Consider the following 18565-nt stretch of genomic DNA (forward strand, 5'->3'; position numbering starts at 1 on the left):
TTTTATTCATTTCTTTTTTTTTATCTTTTAATTTTATTTTCTTTGTATGATGTTTTGATTTAATCTTAAATTTAATTCTATAAAGAAAATAATAAAAAATAATTAAATATATATAAGTTTTAAATCAATAATTATGTATACTAACTAATTATAAAGTTATCAATAAAAAATGACATGTATTCAATTTGTGACATGTCAACGTTTGTGGTGTATTTATTTCATCTAAAATTAGTTTGTGGAGTGGGGATAATAGGCCCTAATTAAGTTTATGTGTATTTTTGAAATTTTGGTCAAAATGTACTTATGTCTTATCCCAAAAAAAAGTAAATATTATCACTCGTTTATATAAATCTAGTGGTCAAAAGAAGAATGAAAAAATAATTGAATTTAACATAAATTATTAATTTCATTCTTAAATTATTTATAACTATAAAAATACTTTTCTACGCAACTAACTAAATTCAAATATAAACCTTAATTCGCCATATGACATAACAAATTATTTCACACTTATAAATGCATAAGATTCTTAATAAAAGAATATAAAAATACTCATAAGAGAATTTAAACATGTATATAAAATGGGACTGTATTTTTAAATTTAATAAATTAAATATATATTTTTGAAGAGTAAATTAATAATTCGGATCCAGTATGTAACGGTGTCAAAAGCCCATGCAAGTGAAAGCTAAAAATAAATAATAAAAAAAAAGTGCCAGTGAACGCTGACGTCAAAAGTAGGGGAAGTCTCAACTTTTTCACAGTGAAAAACAAAATCTCCCTCCACCACACATATAATTTCCTTCCACTTCTCCTTCTCCTCCTCATTTTCCTCCTTTTTTCCTCTTCCACCTAACACCCAACTGGAATTGGGATACCCTACAATCTTCAACTGAAATTTTCCGGCACCGGTACTCCTCACGTCGGAGAAAATGGCGGAAACAGAGGAAGACGGATCAAATTGGCTCATAGAATTAGGGTTAATGGAAGACCTTCCTTCTCTTGAACCCAATGCTCAATGGCCCTCCAACGCTTTTTCCCTTCCAAATAATCTCAGGTTCTTAATTTATAGGGTTTCTTTTTCTCAACAGATTTAATTAAATTAATCGATTTTTTGCCCTTTTTTTTTTGTTTGAACGTTTTGTCTAACGATTCAAGTTTCATTCTTTAATTGTTCTTCTTTTTTAAATAATTAAGTGGTAAAATGGGAATGTGGGGTTGAATTTTTCTTGAATAAAGAACTTGAAGTGAACTATTCAAAATATCAAAAAATAAAATAAAGAACTCTTCTCAAGTGTACTACTTAAAAAAGATAATAGAAACATTTTTTTTTTCTGAAGTGTATGTTGCTAATTATCACTAGACTGCTAACTATCAAGTAGTTTTAGCTTGTTCACTTTCTTATTAAAATTGACAAAGATGATTTTTTTTTTTTGCTTGGTCACTTGTAAAATAGCTTTAGTTCCAGTTTCGATGGGCAGAGGTAAGTTCAATCTAGGTTCTGGGTGATTTTGTAGCTAAGCTGGTCTATTTCAGAATAAGGGAGGCTGTGGGTAAGATGAAGGTTATGTAAATGTTTTGTTTGTGACAAATCCCACAAGAGACACAAACACTTTTGGTGATCTTTCCATCTGTCCTAGCCAACATGTTGGCGGGAGGTGATAGGCATCACTGGGAACTACACGAGGTGCGAGAAAGTTGACCCAGACACCACAATTATCAAAAAGAAACTTTTGTAGTATGTTCAAGTTTATTCCTCAACTGCCAACGTCTTTTGCATCATCTATAGCATAAAAGTAAGAAGATTTTGTTAGTCTAGTTGGATTTGGTCTAGGTGCCTCACTGCTGTCAAATGATTGGTTTTATTGTTGTTTAACTCTTTGTTGGATTGGGTTATCGATAAACATATTGGTCTTCAAGGGTTTCCAGGTTAGATGTTTTAGCTAATCATGTAAAATACTGAATGGATAAATTAGGAGTTTTGCTGAGATGCAGAGATCACAAATAAAAGAAGCTCCAAATGAATATGAGTAAATGATTTCTTTGGCCTTCTTTCGTCTGCACTCATTTCCTTTTCTCAAACAACAACTAACCTTAGTCCCAAACAGGTTGGAGTCAACTATATGAGTTTATGAGCTATGTTTCTTCATTTTCCTTTTCCCCAACAAGTTAAAAAGAACCAATTTAATGATTGAGCATGGATATGTTTTGAATATATGAAGTTGAAGGTTTAGATACTTGATTTTGAAAAAGATTTTCCATTTTTGTGTTGTACAACTAAACTAATTGATAATCAAATCAGTGTGGTGAATGTGATGTGTTTCTTACCTAATTACAGTTCTGGATTAGAAGATTCCTATGGCAACTCAGATAGTTTGAAGGAATGCGGCTCCAAAAAGAGGTATTTTTCTTTTAATCAGTTACTTGATTGGAGTTTTTGAAGGAAGAAATAAAAGAGTCGAAAATAGTAGCCTTTAGCACCTAACATTAGAATATGTCTTGTGCTATGTATATCAGAAAATTGAAAAGCAGCACTGATGCTTGTGGCATCATCTAACGTATCATGTCCTTCCTGTGTTTGTGAAGTGTTTCTTTTTCCTCTTCCCTATATGATAGAGACTCTTAATTTATTTCAGGGTGAGATCTGGAGCATGTGCATCTGATTCAAAAGCACATAGGGAGAAAATGCGCAGGGACAAGCTGAATGACAGGCATACACTCTCCCTCTCTCTCTCTCCCTCCTTTCTCTTTCTGTGTGCATGCTTGAGTGATGGCTGTGCTGCAATTATACTTCTGTTTGCTTCTTATTCAATATTTTTAGAATACGACAAGAACATACTAGTGTAATCTCACAAGTGGGATACTTTTAGAATATAAAATTGTTTTAATATTCTTCTCTGTTTTTCTTTTCAAGGTTTCAAGAATTAAGTTCTATTCTGGAACCAGGAAAGCAGCCAAAAATGGATAAATCTGTTATCCTAGGTGATGCGGTTCGTATGGTGGTGCAGTTGAGAGATGAAGCTCAGAAGCTGAAAGAGTCGAACAACAACTTGCAGGAGAAGGTTATTGAATTGAAGGTGCGATGATTATCTGGTTATTATACTGATTCACTTTTTCCCTAATCCCTATCTTATTATTCTGTTTAATGAGCTATGTATAAAGTGGTTCTTGATGGGGCTTTTGCAGGCTGAGAAAAATGAACTCCGAGATGAGAAACAAAAGCTAAAAGCAGAGAAAGACAAACTCGAGCAGCATCTGAAGGCCATGAACACTCAACCTGGATTTCTACCACACCCTCCTGCAATGCCTTCCCCTTTCTCAGCCCCACATCAAGTCTTTGCAAGCAAAATGATGCCATATATTGGCTACCCTGGAATCCCTATGTGGCAGTTTGTGCCTCCTGCTGCAGTTGATACCTCAGAAGATCATTCTCTCCGTCCTCCAGTTGCTTAAATTGTGGTGACTTCTTGTTACCAGAATTATGCAAATGTTTGTTTCCTATGTCAACAATTTTGTTGACGTTTGTTGACATTTTGTTCTCCTAATATGAGCAGATTGGTACATATACTATAATGAGGTAGTTGATCAACTGATTATGTACACTAATATGTAAATCTCGTTGAAGTTTACATGAATACCTCCCTTATGTTCTATCATCTAACCAAACATAGCATCCTCAAGACATGCCATTCTTGGTTGTTAAGTTGACTCTACAATTTTTGAATCTGGTTTGCACTCAGTTAAATAGCTTCTAGTTGTTAGAGTTAGTTCATTCTCTTCTATGTGAACAATCCATAGAGTGGACTGTGTATGAATGCTACCTTCTGCTCTCTTTTTTCCATGTACTCCGTAGATCATATATCATCAGCTACTAGCTCTACTTTTTATGGACTTGAAAAGATCTTGAACACTCATTTGATTAGTCAGCTCTACATTGCAATTTATTTGTTAAAACTTGTTTTTTTTTGCAATTTGTTTGTTGAGAGTCATGTTTGTCCACCGAACAACTTTTTACTCTACATCGTAGTTTAACTATTTCAGAAACTCTGTTTGATACTGTAAGTAGGTTTTCATTGAAGAAACTTCTTCTGTATATCATGTCATTCCATATTTGCCAAGTAAAGATTAACTGGAAATTTGCTTCTATGAGAGACAGTAGTAATACAAGCTAATACTCATGGCTTAAACATAACAATTGGAAATACACAGGTATTTGTAATAATCATGTGATAACTCATAGTCCAGATTACAGACATTTCATAGCCCCAATTCACCCGTGTTATCTAATAGTATGATTTTTTCTTAACAAAAGCTTCGCAAGAAGCATCTAATTCTTTATTAGAGCATTAAAATGCAAGATTTGGACAATGCCTTGAATTGGACCATCTCTCAAGGCTTCTTCGTTTTCTTATCTTAGCAAGGCTGCTTGAATCCCATGTAATTCCCACTAGTGTAATCCCTCCAGATATCAACAGCTCCAAAACTAGTCATGAGAACAGTGCTTAAAGCCATAACTGTGCCAACAGAAAATACCATAAGGGATGCTCTCCCATGATGCTCTATGGCTCTCTGAACCACTAGTAATCCAATGATTGAGGCAATGCAACATACAACTGCAAAGATGAGGGCATCGTCCACGTGTTCCATCCCTAGAAATAGATATTGCACAGCTGACATGGTAGAGGAAAAAAACACCATAAATGAGCAGGTTGCTGCTGTCACCTGGTGCAAAACAAAGTCATCAGTGTTATGAGGAAAAGACTCACAAATATAAGGATAAGTAAGATGGAAGAAGAGCAAGTAGCAAAGCTTACTTCAGGAGTTATTCCGACTTGGATTAAAAGGGGACTAATTAGCATTCCACCACCAATTCCAAAAACGCCTCCTAGAACCCCTGCTAGTAGTGCCATTATCGGGAAGATAAGCTTCCCTGAAGGTCCATGTTTAGTTTCACTGGTTCCTTCCTGCTTTTAACGAATCAAGTTAGTTCTTAGTCAATAAGTTTAAGCAAACAACATAGTCTCTTATAACTTGTAAATACCGGTTTCTTGGAAGGCATGTTCTGCTGACTTCCTCTATTATACAAGATCCATGATGTAAAGATGATAGCCAAAGGAAACTGAACTGATGAAATGATCCAGTATCCCACTCCACATGCCTCCATAGGAATGATGCCCTGTACATAGATTTGAACAGTTTCTGTTACAATGTTACAAACAAGTAAACCTAGCTTTTAAAAAAACTTACTGCCTCATCATCATTTATCCTTTTCTTTCCACGTCTTGCAATTAGCGTCCTTAAAATTAGCAATAACACATCTCAAGTCTATAATCTAAGGTACTACACCTACTTTGTTTCCCGTTTTAAGATCGAAGAAAGTGAAAGATAATGTGTATCTCTCAACTAAATGTCTTTTAGTCTATTATTATGCTAGAAAGGGACTAGAGTCGTATGTCATATTCTAAGCTGAATCTAAGTAATTCTTCCTGTTTCATTTTTTTTGTCTTACTTTTATAGTCTCAAGTTCTCACAATTCTGAAAGAAGACAGGAATGATGCTACCAACTACCAAGAGTAGTGTAAAAATGAAGATGAGAAATACAAATGAACTTAACCTTCAAGGGAACAGAGAAAAGTACCAAATACCTAAAGTAAATTAGATTACTTGCAGGGACTAATTTAGTCACATGAACATCATATAAAAAGACTAAGTTATGGCATGAAGTGTCCAAAAAAGGAAAATGCAAGACAAATTAAAAAGAAACGTGTACTCGAAAGAAGAGAAGTGAACAAGATAAAAGTAGGCATACTTGTCCATATTGATTTCCACGAAGAAGATAGAGGAAAAAGAAGGAAAACCAGAACATCACCAATATCCCCATTTTCATCCATGGAATGTTGCTAATTCTTCCTTCCTTCTTCTCCAACAAAGCTTCATCATCTTCATCACAACTTTCATTTTTCAGCAACCCATTTTCCAATTCTTTTTTTCCTTTTTCCGATTCTGATTCCAATTTCCAATAAAAGAATCCTGATTTACATGTCTTGAAAGTGCAAAAACAAAGAAACAGAGCAAACAGTATAGTGATAAGCCATTCTGGGAGTACCCTATTGCATATAACTCCAATGCTGACACCCAACAACATGCATGGCTCCGAAAGCAATGCTATATCAAAATCAATCAAAATCTTGCCTCCATATTTAGGACTTTTAACAAACATGTTAGTTACAACATTAGCAATAGAGCCACCTGTGACCATAAATGCAGAAAAACTTGAAGCTGTTTTGAGGTCTACACCAGCAATTATAGTAAGAATAGGTACGTACAACCCTCCACCACCTATACCACCAGCACTTGATATAGAGGCTGCTAAAAAACAGAGGACCCCTGCTACTACAGTTGAAACTCCAAATTTTAAACCCACATCTTCTTGTTTCTGTTTCTGATTAGCCCTCCATTCATAAATTGCATTCAAGAATTGATCCAATTTGGGGATATTTGAGGTGGGGTTTGTCTGTTTTGCTATAGAAAATCTACAAGATGCCAAAAAAACAAGAAAAAATATAAACTTTATGTAGTTGTTATGACAGTTCATTTTCTTGAATTTTTTTTTCTGTCACAATGAGAGAGTGCTTTGGAGTAGGAGGGGCTTTTATGATCGTGTTGTGGCTTAAAAAGAATGATGAATTAAAAATAGACATAATACACATGCTTCTTATATGAAATCTTACGTGGGTATAATATATCACGTAAAATGTATATGTCTATTTATTTAATTTTATACAAATTTAAAAATCTATTCGTAGGTATGATACATTTGTGAGACTTAGGGAAGCTATAGATAGTACAAAATGCATGGGGGTTAGTAGAATTGTTTTGCCACTTGTCAACCAATTGTATACATCATCAACATCCAAGCATATATTTGGCTTGTTAACAGTGGAGTTGCTTCTTAGGATGGTATAATATATAGTATATCAGATACATAATAATGACTGATCAAATTGCTACTCTTTTAAGCGAAGAAATTGAAGGGGTTGAAGAATAAGTTGAAATCGAGACAGATGAATGCTTAAAGACATTAATTGTCTTTATGGCAATAGCACGTATTTGAGAACAATAAATAAGCAGAATCTGAAAATGACTAGTTGAGAAAATTTAAGGCTCTGAATTTGAATTACCAAAAGGAACAAAAAGATGGACGCTCCTTAGATGATTTTTTTTTTAGAAAACAGAAGTAGGAGCATATATGCATCAAATGCAAGTATCCTAAGACGTTGAAAACCTTAGACGTAGGATGGGGCATTAATTTAAAAAAAAATTAGTTACGATATGTTGTTAATCTGTTGCGAAATAATATGCAGCTAACAGAATTTTTTAATAATTCGTCACTGACCTATCCGTAACCTATTAAAATTACGATTTTTATTGTTTATATAATGTTGTTTATATGCCGCGGAAGTGTTAAAAGTATTGATTGAAAATGTCTCGTATACGAAGACTTAAAATAACTAATATAAAACCAAAAAATCTATATAATAATTTAAAATTTCAAAAAATAAAAATAAAAAATTAAAATATCCAACAAACTAAATAAAATAATAATAAATTTAATAAAAATTTAAATAAACAAACTAATAAGTACTATTCAGTAGACCGGTGCTGGATAAGAAAAACAAATTCAATTTTATTCTCATTAATGCAACCTAAAAATGTTGAGTCCCACATTAAGCTGATTCTAATTCTATAACTTGCAAATGTCACAATGATCGAGCCTGGTACTCCCAATATTGACGGAGCTAGAAATTTAGCTAAGGTATGCAATTTTATTTTTTATTTGTGATAAGAGTGTACAAAATTATATAAACATTCATAATATTTAATTTTTGTACATCATATAATCTTTCATCAAATAGTGTATGTCGAACCAATCTTTTGACTTAGATGGCTCCGCCCATACCTAGGTAGAATATAATAGACGAAAATGACGTGTGTAACTTGCTTTTAAATCAATTGATACACCACTCGAATAAACTTTATTTTGGAGTGCTTGTGTAACAAAAACTCATGAAATGAAGCTTCTTGGATTTGATAAGTTGGATGATTAATTTTTGGCTTCCTAGCTTGGGGTGAACTTGGAAAAATATGAATGCATGTGCTCACCATTTACATATCATGAGGAACAATAAATATGTATTATTATTATTTTTAAACACTATAATAAAAGTGATCATAGTAATTGTTACTTTTTGTATATATTCTTAAAGTCTTTAGCGACATTGATTCTAATGACACTTAACTAATGTCAGTAGAAATTTTAACACTCTTTTTTAATATCAATATTTAATGCTGCTAAAAATTATTTTTATAATAATGATATATATATATGTTCACGGTTATCAATTAAATATAGTTCATTAATATACATTTTCAGGGTGTAGGTAATTTTTTATTTTATTTTTGCAAAACTTTTTTCATTTGAAAAATCACCAAACACCTCAATTATTTCCTAATAGCTACTAATGAGATTAGTACTAGTATACCTAATTCTGTCTAACTTTTATTTTTTTCATATTTATAATTAGTAGAGGTTCGTTATCTCATTAGATCGAATTAACAAGATAAGGCCCAGCACCTTGTTAATTAGTAGAGGTTATTCATAATTGACAATTGAATTACTAGTAACTAAGACATGTATTTGAGCACAAAAACAAATAACAAAACATTTTATCTTGAGATTATAATGTTAATTAACAATATGACTTTATTTCTTTTTAAAAAAACCATTAGAACCTATTAACACAATCAAGACTAAAATATTTTTTTCTTTTTCAGCTACTCCTACTAAGACAAGGTTGGTTTCAGCGGCAATTGCACCTGTAACCTGGGAAATGGTAAAAATAACGTGTCTATACCAACTTTGATAGTTTAAACAAAAGAAAAGAAAATCAAATCACTTATATCTAATTAAGTGATAGATGTGTATATATCGACACATGTCTATTGATTTGATGTAAACATTTAATGTTAATAAATATCTATGTAGAAAAAGTGAATACTCTATTCAAATTATATATATATAGGTAGCAATAAAGTTTTCAAGAGCATATATCTAGTTGGATGATTGAGCCTCTAGAATCCATCTTTTTGATGTTCTTATCCACAGTGAATCAAATATATCCAAAGAAACCATCTTTTTTACCTTTGCACACTTCCAAAGAATTTTGAGCATTTTTTGCTTAATAGGCAGCAAATTTTCCTAGTATTTTTGTAAAAAACAAAAAATTTGCATGAAGATAATATCTTTCAGTACATTATCAGATGCTACATGTAAGTGGAAAAGGGTACAAGAAAAATGGCTGGGATACGAAAATGACTGAAAGTTTGGTTATATAGCTTTAATTTGTATAGTATAGCTTTTTAATATTGGTTGTCGTACCGATTTATATTCATGCTCTTCAATATTCCAAAAGTGGTTTCTTCTCGAATCTTATCGTCTTTAAAATCTGGCCGTAGTGATGAAAGATTAGATGGTACCACCAATTCATCTCCTTCAATTTTTAAATTTTGAGATTTAAACGAGTTTATTTTTTTATCTTTTAAATATTTTGAATTGTCAATCTTTATAGTACTTTTTAAGTAGTTTATAAATATATAAATTTCATTTAAATCTTTTTTAAAGATTTCGTACGCAAATTCCTGATCAAACTTAATCTGTTTAATTCTAGAAAAAAGTAAAGTACCACGTACATTGGGACAGAGAAAATATTCTTTTTTAGAGGAATAAGATAGTGATATCTAAACTAATTAGATTCAAGCTAGTTAAATGAAGTTGATGACATTCTTCTTTTATCAGTTTTCTCTGTAATTTCAAGCAATATATGTATCCTTTTACACTAAATGAGATTATAAATACTGTCTATCCTTTTAACCAAATGCAGTTTGCTGTGCACATTTAAGCATCGTAATTTAAATGCATGTTGTTTTGCAAATTTATCACTTTGTTATATATCTTTATATATTTTTCATTTTGCAGTATGTTCTTTTTCTTTTCTTTAACTGTTTTGACTTTTTATTGGAACAATCAAAATTGACATATCAATAAGAGTTGTAGTTGAATAAAACATTATTTATATCAAATTTTGTATCGTAATAGTATATGATAAGCGCAATAAAAAGATAGTCTTTGCAAGCCATGGAATTCCAAGTGAGTAATTAGAGCTAGAGAAAACGTATTGAAAGGTGCAGTAGACTGGACTATATTTGTATGAGCAGAAAAAAAACGTTTACAATTTCTGAGAAACACACGTTAATCAGTTATTAAATATGATAGACCATATTCATGAATGACCACCTAACGTTTCACACCAGTTTTCATTTTGACGCTTCAACTAAGACTTGTACATATTGTATTCACATGCAAGATGCATCTATTGATATTTCAAGTGATAGTTATGGAGAAGTTTTATTTTGAGTGAGACTGGAACACCTATAATTGTTAGACCAAGTGGAGAAGTGGACTCCTTCAAATTAAAACTCCACGGAAACAAAACGAAAACAGTCAGGGACGGATCCAGTAGCTTTTGCTCAAATTCTGTATATTTATAAAATTATTCACTTAATATTTGACTGTAAACCTATTTATTAGTATAAACCTATGTATTATTGTTTATTAACTTGAAATTGTTGTACGGACCCATAAACTTTCTTATATCCTCTCTGATTTTTTTGTTGAAGCTGATTGATCTGGATACCCTACTCATATGCGTTGATACAAAATTCATCAGCTTCATCTTTACAGCTTTATTGCTGCTTTGAGTTTCTCCTTTGGTGACTCAAATCCAAAATCTTAGGGTTAGAGGTGAGGAGTGATTACCATTCGAGCAACTCTCTCTTGTTGAAATGGTGGCAGATCAACATCTGATTTTTCTTTGGAATTGACTAAGTGACTAAGAATTTATTGAATTCTAACAACTCTTATGTATGTATACAGGACTCAGGAGTAGATGAGAACAAGCCAACAAGGTTGGAAATTTTGGGCCTACTTGTTCCTCTTTGAATATGATTTCAGAAAAGAAACTCAACTCATATAGTCATATTTACTTGTATCCTCTTATTTTTCAACCTATGTTTTTGTAGAAGATAGTGGAATCGGCCGGGACCCTGTAATTGATTATGTTTGAAGTGTAATTAGTTAGTCACGTAACTGCAATAAGTTAGAAATCAGTCTAAATATATAGCAGTTTCATTAGTGTAATAACTAATACATATGAAACAAGTTGGAATTTTGTATGAAGCACACAAACAATTAATAAATCAATCTCGTGAATTCTAGACTAACTAGAGTTAGGAACAAACAACAAACTAATTCACAACACTCAGGAAAGAAGGGTATTATGTCTAAGGATGTTAACCAGGGGATAACTCAGTTATCGATGCCTCATTATGTGATGAACTAATAGATTTACTTTTGGCTAATTCTCTAGGTCCTGATGATCTTGAATTGTATTCTTGAGTAAGTGAGATCCCTGAAGTAATATCGTTGTGTGTATAGTATGCAGGCCCTGAAGGCAGGGGAAGATTCAAGGATAGGCTACTGAGCATGAGAACTACTGCAGCCATGGTTGGTCTATCAGAAATATTTTCTTGAACGCACAGTAATGCTATGTGAATGCATCTCATTATGTCACGAGCCATTCCTGAGCTTTCCCTCAACATGGGGTCTATCAAATTTGTAGTTGTTTCTTCGCGCCAGTTCATCCAAGCCTGTCACATTTTAATTCAGAGTTTGAAATCTTACATTGATTATGTAAAAGAATTTGATGCATAAGGATGGTGTCCCACCTAGTTTAGTTGATTAATTAACTTGGTTACTTACATTGCTTAGTAGGTCTTCCACTGATTCTCCATTTTTGAAACAAGTATTCTTTTGGCCACTTATAATTTCAAGGACTAGCACTCCAAAGCTAAAAACATCCGATTTGACTGAGAATTGCCCGTGCATTGCATACTCCGGTGCCATATATCCACTGCAAAGAGAACATTAAATTACAAGATTTTTCTAGCAATGGGTATCTTAATTGAGGTGCAAAACAAAAATGAGATTACGTTCCTGAAGCAACTAGATGATAACAAACTAAAACTCATCTTACACATTCTAGTAATTTCAAGGAATCATTTCTCTTACGAGTAGTATTGAGGTTTTGGTTCTTGCTTGTTAAATGGTTAATGAATCCTTCCGAACCATATGAAATCAAACAGTCTTATCTAATGAGAGTTGTATAACTTACTAGGTCCCAACAATTCTGGTTGTGCTGCCTTGAGTTTCATCCAGCGTAAATAACCTTGCCATGCCAAAGTCTGAGATTTTAGGATTCATTTCTGCATCGAGTAGAACATTACTCGCTTTGAGATCACGATGAATGATCCGAAGCCTAGAATCCTCATGAAGATAAAGGATCCCCTTAGCAACGCCTCCTATGATTTTGGATCTCTTTTCCCAATTCAATTGCTTACGTTTATCTGGATCTGTGTTACCATTGGACAAATGTTAAACGAAGAGCATATATTATTAATGCTCAAGCACCATATCTTACAAAAGATTTAGCTTATATATATGAAAAGTGTAGAAGAATTACACTATCAAGTTAATTAAATGTTAAACAATACATACCAAATAAAAATTGGTCAAGGCTTGCATTAGGAACAAATTCATAGACAAGAAGTCTCTCTGTTCCATCGAAACAAAATCCTTGCAATCTAACCAAATTCCTATGTTGAAGCCTTGCAACCAACAAGACCTCGTTTTTGAATTCTAGATCTCCTTGGCCTGAATCTACTGACAATCTTTTGACTGCTACTTCTTGTCCATTTGAAAGCACACCCTGAAGCATATCATAACAAGTGGAAATCATGAATTTGAAGTGAAACTAACTCTTGGACATCATTTTTTTTGGATACTATCGCGTTATTATGCAACAATTAGGACTAATCACCTTGTACACAGGACCAAATCCACCTTCTCCCAACTTATTAGAACTTGAGAAGTTATCTGTTGCTGCTCTAATTGTAGAGAGATCATACTGCAAGGATTCTGCAGTAATATCAATATCGTCCACATGTCTACCTTTGTCAACATAGCAGTTTAAAACAAATCAGCAAAGCATAGATTTAGAAATCAACTTTCCTTTAATCATTATCTATTAACAAACCACTCTTACTCTGAATTTTGTGCATAAGCTTCCTCTTTCTCATCTTCATCAAGATGACAAAAGTACAAAGCATAAAAATTATCGTTGCAACAGTTGACACAACAATGATAATGACTATTCTAGCAGATTTATCCTCCTTTCCTGCAAAGGCGCTCCGACCTAGCATCAATCTAATTAGCAATAAATTCTAGTATTTATTAAGTATCAGCTAAAGTTATATAAGGCCAATTAATCCTCTTCTTTACACAATATAGGAATCACCTGGTGGTGGAGAATGAGATTGGACAGCCACCTGTTTGAAGAAGCGATAGCTCTGATAACGGAAGTTGCACCTAGGTCCTATTTGTCTACTGCCTCTATTGCCATTACAGGGACAAGTAGCCATAGCTCCATAAGCATTCGTTAAGCAATCGGAGCAATCCTGAGGAGATAAATCAGGAGTACATTGCACGAGTGCATATATAGTCTGATCATTTGGATCCGTGGCACTACCAGTGGCATATTTGCGAAGAGGATCACCATTTGCAGCTTCCCCTCGTAATCTATCCACTAATTTCTTGAGCTCCCGGTTAAACTCTTCGGGTTTAGAGGCATTTCCAGAATCCCACATGTAGAGCAGAGGATCATTCGACGAGGTACCAATGATTGATCGAGAAGTATACTGTAACATACAGTCATCATACCCACCAAAAGCTTCTTTCTGTTCTGGACATGACCGTACAAGCTTATGAGCAGTGTTATTGACACAATTGCGACATTCTTGCAGCTCCACATCTCCTCTACAGAGCACAATAGCACTGACTATGTCGGTGTTTCGGCCAATGGAAGTGTTGTAGAAACCATATTCATCCATATTTGAAGAAAGGGAGGAAAGGAGTGTGTTAAGATTGCTCTGGTATGCACTATTTTGAGTGTAGTTACCATTGAGACCACAATCGGAGAATAGTAAATCAGGCTGAGCTATGATGAGGCAGTGAAAAATATGAAAAATAAGAAAAATTTGCAATTTCTGTTGATTTGCCATGGAAGGTAAGCTTAATCAGAACTAAGATACTTTAAATAAGGTTTGATAGAATGTTTGGCTGCAATTGATCCGTGCTTATAGTAGGGGTGTCAAAACAAATTGTACTGATGAGTTAATAAAGAGTTGGGTCGTAGGTAAAAAATGTGTCATAAATTATAATTCAATATATGTAAAAAAAAATTCATTTACCTTTGGTTATTATATAAAATATCTTTTTATATTTATAATTTTTTTACTGGATTAAATTGAGCTACGTATCACTTTAATTTTTAGATGATATGGAAATGAGTTAGGCTAGAAATGTTTTGACGTTATAAATAGGAAGTCAATCAACTCTTGACTTAGGTGTTCTCTTTGGCCGACGATGACAAGTTTGACTTTTAGACAACACATCGAAATGGTGGGAAATTTCCACTTATTTACACGTTTTTTTAATCTTTTCTTTTCTTTTTACAATTTTATACTTTCTCTCCCTATTTACTTACTTCTCAATTTTTTCTTTTTATAGTTTTCATTAATAATTTTTTTTTGACAAATAAAAAAATAATTCTTTTAACTATTATATTCTCAATTAATTACTTTGAATAAAATATTAAAATTTTTTACCTTTCGTTTTTAATACATTTATTTTATAATTAATAAGGGTAAAATGGTAAACTCATTATATCAATAATTATTTTCTTATTCAATAAATATGTCAATTCCAAAGTATACAAGTAATTAGGGATAGAGAAACAATATATACACTGGGATGAATTTTAACTTCTAGAATTAGCTATCTCATAGAAAAATCTACACGGCTTGTACTTGATACAAAAATATGTAAAGATATACATATAAAATCATATCATCGTTATTTATTTAATAACCGCAAAGCCTTGAAGTGACTGAAATATCCATTAGATATTGAGTTCATTTAACCCTTCAAGCACTCATTATTTTAAGAAATTTAAGTGAACACAATGAATGGCCAGTTTTTAATAATTCAATCTATTAGTAAGATGAATACCTTTGATTTTTTTAAATAGTGCATGTAATAAGGCTCAAGGGTGAAATACCTAATTATGAAGAACTAAAGAGTCGGACGTTATACCTTTACCATGCATTAAACTTCTTCAAAATTAGTGCACAAGTACATAAAATATACTTTTATATGAATATAATATAATTATTAATCATGCTTGGTAAAACTAAATAACATCATAATCATATTAAAAATAAAGAATATCCAGGAAAAAAAAAGTATAGAACATTCATACGTATCTTCTCTATTATATAACCGTAATTGAGAAAAGTAATAAAAATATATCTAAATTTGGTATAAATTATTACTTTCATTTTGAAATGTGCCTAGTAAAGTACTGGTAGACTTGAGTATATGAATATAAAAATGATCTCGATCTGTTGCAAGGGTGGCACATCAGCATTTGATTTGGTTTGGAATTGACTTAGAATTTATGGAGTTCTAACAACTCTTATTGGACTAAGGAGTGGACGAGAACAAGGCAACAAGGTTAGAAATTTTGGGCCTAATTGTTCTTCTTTGAATATGATTGAACTGATCCTTGTATTATATTTTCGTTTTCTCCTCGTACGTTTTTGTAGAAGATAGTGGAAGCGGCCAGAACCCTGTAATAAGTGTAACTAGTTAGTTACATAACTGCAATGATATTAGTATAGAAGCCATCACTGTGTATGTTACGCGAAAGAGAGGAGAGAAGGTTTGTGCGGTATGTACCATTTGGAGGGTACGATTGAAAAGTGAAATTAAGCTGTGCTATGGTGAGGTAGAATTGGAATATTAGAATGATCAGCCATTTCAACAAACCCATAGCTGTTTGCCCAATCTTCATTAGCGTGTTTGAGAGACTATAAATACAAGTTATGACTTCAGTGTTTCGAGTGTACACAATCTCTTTACTTTTTGGGAGATTGACTAAGCCGTTTAGTATGAAATTCTATCAACTTTTTTTTTTTTTAATTTTGGAGCCAGCAAGAACGGGAAATTTAATCTGGTACTTGTTCTCTTTGAATTATCTGATTCTAGAAAACGAAATCCAACTTATTTGTATCTATTTCTTTTTCCTTGTATTTCAAACTTCACTCCATGTTATTTTGACATGTACGTATCTCAGAGAAAACATATTAACTTGTTAAAAGGGATTAAAATTGAATTGACAAAGCAATTAACAATGGAAGCTGTCAAGCAACGCAAACAATGTTCACTTTCTTAATGTTAATACTCTCTCACTCCCATCAGTTTCCTTTTTACCCGTACATTAAGAAATCATGAATAAGAGGATAGTTTTGTCAATTTATTCCCTTAAAGAACTTCTTTGAAACTTTACAAACACGTCTGAACACTTCTAAAAATAATTTATGGCAAGGATATTATGGGAAAAAATCAATAAAAATATTTTCTTAATTTAATTTAGTAAGGCGATCAACTAATATGAGACAATTTTTTTTAATATGGTGAAATAGTACCATGTGTTGACATCCTTTGAATGGGAGCAGCGCGATGACTCAATTAAAAAAAAATTTAGTTTAAAAGAATTTTAAAACGGATAAAAAGAGTTAAAAGGGGTAAAATGAGTTTAAAAGAATTAAAGGAATCGCCACCTAATTTTTAAGAAAACTAGAAAACCAATTAATAATCTAAAAGATAATATACGAAACCAATTTGATTTCTAGATAAAAGGTTTAAGTTTATTCCGAAGGGAAGGGGTTAGACACCCTTCAAAATTTATAATTGTGGTTCTCGACTTAGTTCATTCTTTTTTAAATTGAGGAGGAGAATAAAATAATGTACAAATATAATAAAGATGCAATATACATAATAAAATAAAATAGTAATATCAGCCTAAGATTTGCCTAACATCAATATATATAAAATAATGAATTGAAAAATATAATTCGAACTCCTTTCGAATAGCTTCAACGAAGCAAGTCTTGGGATACCTATAAACACACTTAGTAGAAGTGTAAGTAATAAATAAATATGAATAAAATTGAATATATGAAATACTAACTTAAAAATAAAAATCCGTCTTATTAACATGGAAGACCTTGGAAATCGACGGTAATTTCTTCATCGGCCAATTTAACAAATAAAAATATATGAACTTAAATTAAATTTCCGTCTTTTAAAATAAGAATGCCTCGAAATCCGACGGAGAAAATTTTCATTGACCATTCTCAACTTATAAAAAAAGTCATTAAACTAATGCAAATCAATTTAAAGGAAAATGCAATAACCAAATGATAACGGCATAACAAAATTGTAATTATAATAATACTAACTAACACCACTGCTGGACATTAAATATTGCTCTTAGACTAACTAAAATAAATTAAGAATAAAGGCTAAATTAATAAAATAATCACACAAAGTCATAAAAGAAATAGAAAAAGTAACACACTAAATATAGCAAATAAGAAAGATACAATAATAACATAACAGTGACAATATTAACAAAAATGTTTGATGAAAAATAAGCCAAATAAGTTAGTGGTAATCAATTAAAGGAGAAAAATAACGTTGATGATAATTGAAAGTAGAAAGCAACAGAACAAATTGTCAAACTCATAATACAGATAACTAACCATAATAATAATAATAAATAAGAAACTTAACAATCGAAGAAAACAAATAAGGTCATATAATCATAACACCCATTAGCAATATAAAAATTAACCGAATAAAGTATATAAACAAAGACGGAAGACACATAATTTAGACATAAAAAAAAAGTTAATCACAACTAAGTATGATATATAACAAATCACACCAAACCAAAAATAAAACGAAAATGGTTGAAACATTTGAAACAATATACGGTAAAAATGGAACAATAGCAAGGTAGTCATGGTTAACAGAGACAAAACAATTTTACCTTTTCTCCAGCAGAAATCGGAGATGGAGCTCGCTGCTCAGTTGTTGCTGGGAGAGGCAGCGAATTTCAGGTGGATTTGGTTGAATTCCGGCGTAGTTGTTGTTGAGGAAGATGGGGAGGGTGAAGGAGATGTCGCCCACCATAGTTTTGATGAAATACGTGCAAAATGGAGGAGAATCGTGAAAGGGGAGAGGGGAGAGGAGAGGCACCGAGTTTGGTTCATTGTTTAGCTTCGATTCATCGGAACTTTGAGCCCCTTGTCGGTGTGACTCGTTGCAGCAAATAAAAGAGGAAACGAGGGTGGGGTTTTTCCATTGATCTGGCGGTCTGCGGTGATGCGATGTGATGTGCTTTTGGTGGTTTTGGGTGGTCTGAAAGGTCATTTCCGCTGGTTGTTGAGTTGCAAAACCATGCTGAAATTCATGGTCATTGTT

At 32.5% G+C, this 18565-nt stretch overlaps 3 protein-coding genes and 1 long non-coding RNA gene across 5 annotated transcripts; 1 reads left to right on the top strand and 3 right to left on the bottom strand.

Moving 5' to 3' along the window:
* Window positions 1-606: 606 nt before the first annotated feature.
* On the top strand, window positions 607-3666 carry LOC101265602 (transcription factor ILR3). The gene is made up of 5 exons (XM_004232706.5): window positions 607-1057; window positions 2339-2401; window positions 2637-2711; window positions 2915-3077; window positions 3187-3666. The coding sequence occupies exons 1-5, from the start codon at window positions 933-935 to the stop codon at window positions 3451-3453; spliced, it is 693 nt and encodes a 230-aa protein (XP_004232754.1). The 5' UTR covers window positions 607-932; the 3' UTR covers window positions 3454-3666.
* Window positions 3667-4159: 493 nt separating this feature from the next.
* On the bottom strand, window positions 4160-8061 carry LOC101265296 (sulfite exporter TauE/SafE family protein 5). 2 transcript variants are annotated; one of them, XM_004232705.5, is made up of 4 exons: window positions 5810-8061; window positions 5042-5176; window positions 4815-4964; window positions 4160-4722 (listed from the first exon to the last, which is right to left on the bottom strand). In XM_004232705.5, exons 1-4 carry the CDS (start codon window positions 6593-6595, stop codon window positions 4414-4416), a joined length of 1380 nt encoding a protein of 459 aa, XP_004232753.1. In that variant the 5' UTR covers window positions 6596-8061; the 3' UTR covers window positions 4160-4413. The 2 variants fall into 2 exon arrangements, with proteins under 2 accessions (XP_004232753.1, XP_010316623.1); XM_010318321.4 differs by having other exon boundaries at window positions 4815-4967.
* A 3151-nt stretch (window positions 8062-11212) lies between these two features.
* Window positions 11213-14336, bottom strand: LOC101264991 (cysteine-rich receptor-like protein kinase 26). Its single transcript, XM_010318319.4, has 7 exons — window positions 13473-14336; window positions 13221-13370; window positions 12996-13126; window positions 12674-12884; window positions 12291-12528; window positions 11879-12029; window positions 11213-11766 (listed from the first exon to the last, which is right to left on the bottom strand). Exons 1-7 carry the CDS (start codon window positions 14233-14235, stop codon window positions 11410-11412), a joined length of 2001 nt encoding a protein of 666 aa, XP_010316621.1. The 5' UTR covers window positions 14236-14336; the 3' UTR covers window positions 11213-11409.
* Window positions 14337-16987: 2651 nt separating this feature from the next.
* On the bottom strand, window positions 16988-18248 carry LOC138342232 (uncharacterized). The gene is made up of 2 exons (XR_011215053.1): window positions 18132-18248; window positions 16988-17196 (listed from the first exon to the last, which is right to left on the bottom strand). It is a non-coding gene; the product is annotated as an uncharacterized lncRNA (long non-coding RNA).
* Between the last annotated feature and the right edge of the window lie 317 nt (window positions 18249-18565).

The sequence above is a fragment of the Solanum lycopersicum genome, chromosome 2 (assembly GCF_036512215.1).
Source record: "Solanum lycopersicum chromosome 2, SLM_r2.1".
NCBI classification, from domain to species: Eukaryota; Viridiplantae; Streptophyta; class Magnoliopsida; order Solanales; family Solanaceae; genus Solanum; species Solanum lycopersicum.

Coding starts and splice junctions, on each gene's coding strand:
- LOC101265296 (XM_010318321.4), bottom strand. CDS start 6,595: ATGAACTGTCATAACAACTACATAAAGTTTATATTTTTTCTTGTTTTT. Junction 5,177..5,809: donor GTGGAAATCAATATGGACAA/GTATGCCTACTT, acceptor ATCTATGTACAG/GGCATCATTCCTATGGAGGC. Junction 4,968..5,041: donor ACATGCCTTCCAAGAAACCG/GTATTTACAAGT, acceptor ATTCGTTAAAAG/CAGGAAGGAACCAGTGAAAC.
- LOC101264991 (XM_010318319.4), bottom strand. CDS start 14,235: ATGGCAAATCAACAGAAATTGCAAATTTTTCTTATTTTTCATATTTTT. Junction 12,529..12,673: donor CCTTGACCAATTTTTATTTG/GTATGTATTGTT, acceptor ATGGTAACACAG/ATCCAGATAAACGTAAGCAA. Junction 11,767..11,878: donor TGGAAGACCTACTAAGCAAT/GTAAGTAACCAA, acceptor AAAATGTGACAG/GCTTGGATGAACTGGCGCGA.
- LOC101265602 (XM_004232706.5), top strand. CDS start 933: ATGGCGGAAACAGAGGAAGACGGATCAAATTGGCTCATAGAATTAGGG. Junction 2,712..2,914: donor AGGGACAAGCTGAATGACAG/GCATACACTCTC, acceptor TTTCTTTTCAAG/GTTTCAAGAATTAAGTTCTA. Junction 3,078..3,186: donor AGAAGGTTATTGAATTGAAG/GTGCGATGATTA, acceptor GGGCTTTTGCAG/GCTGAGAAAAATGAACTCCG.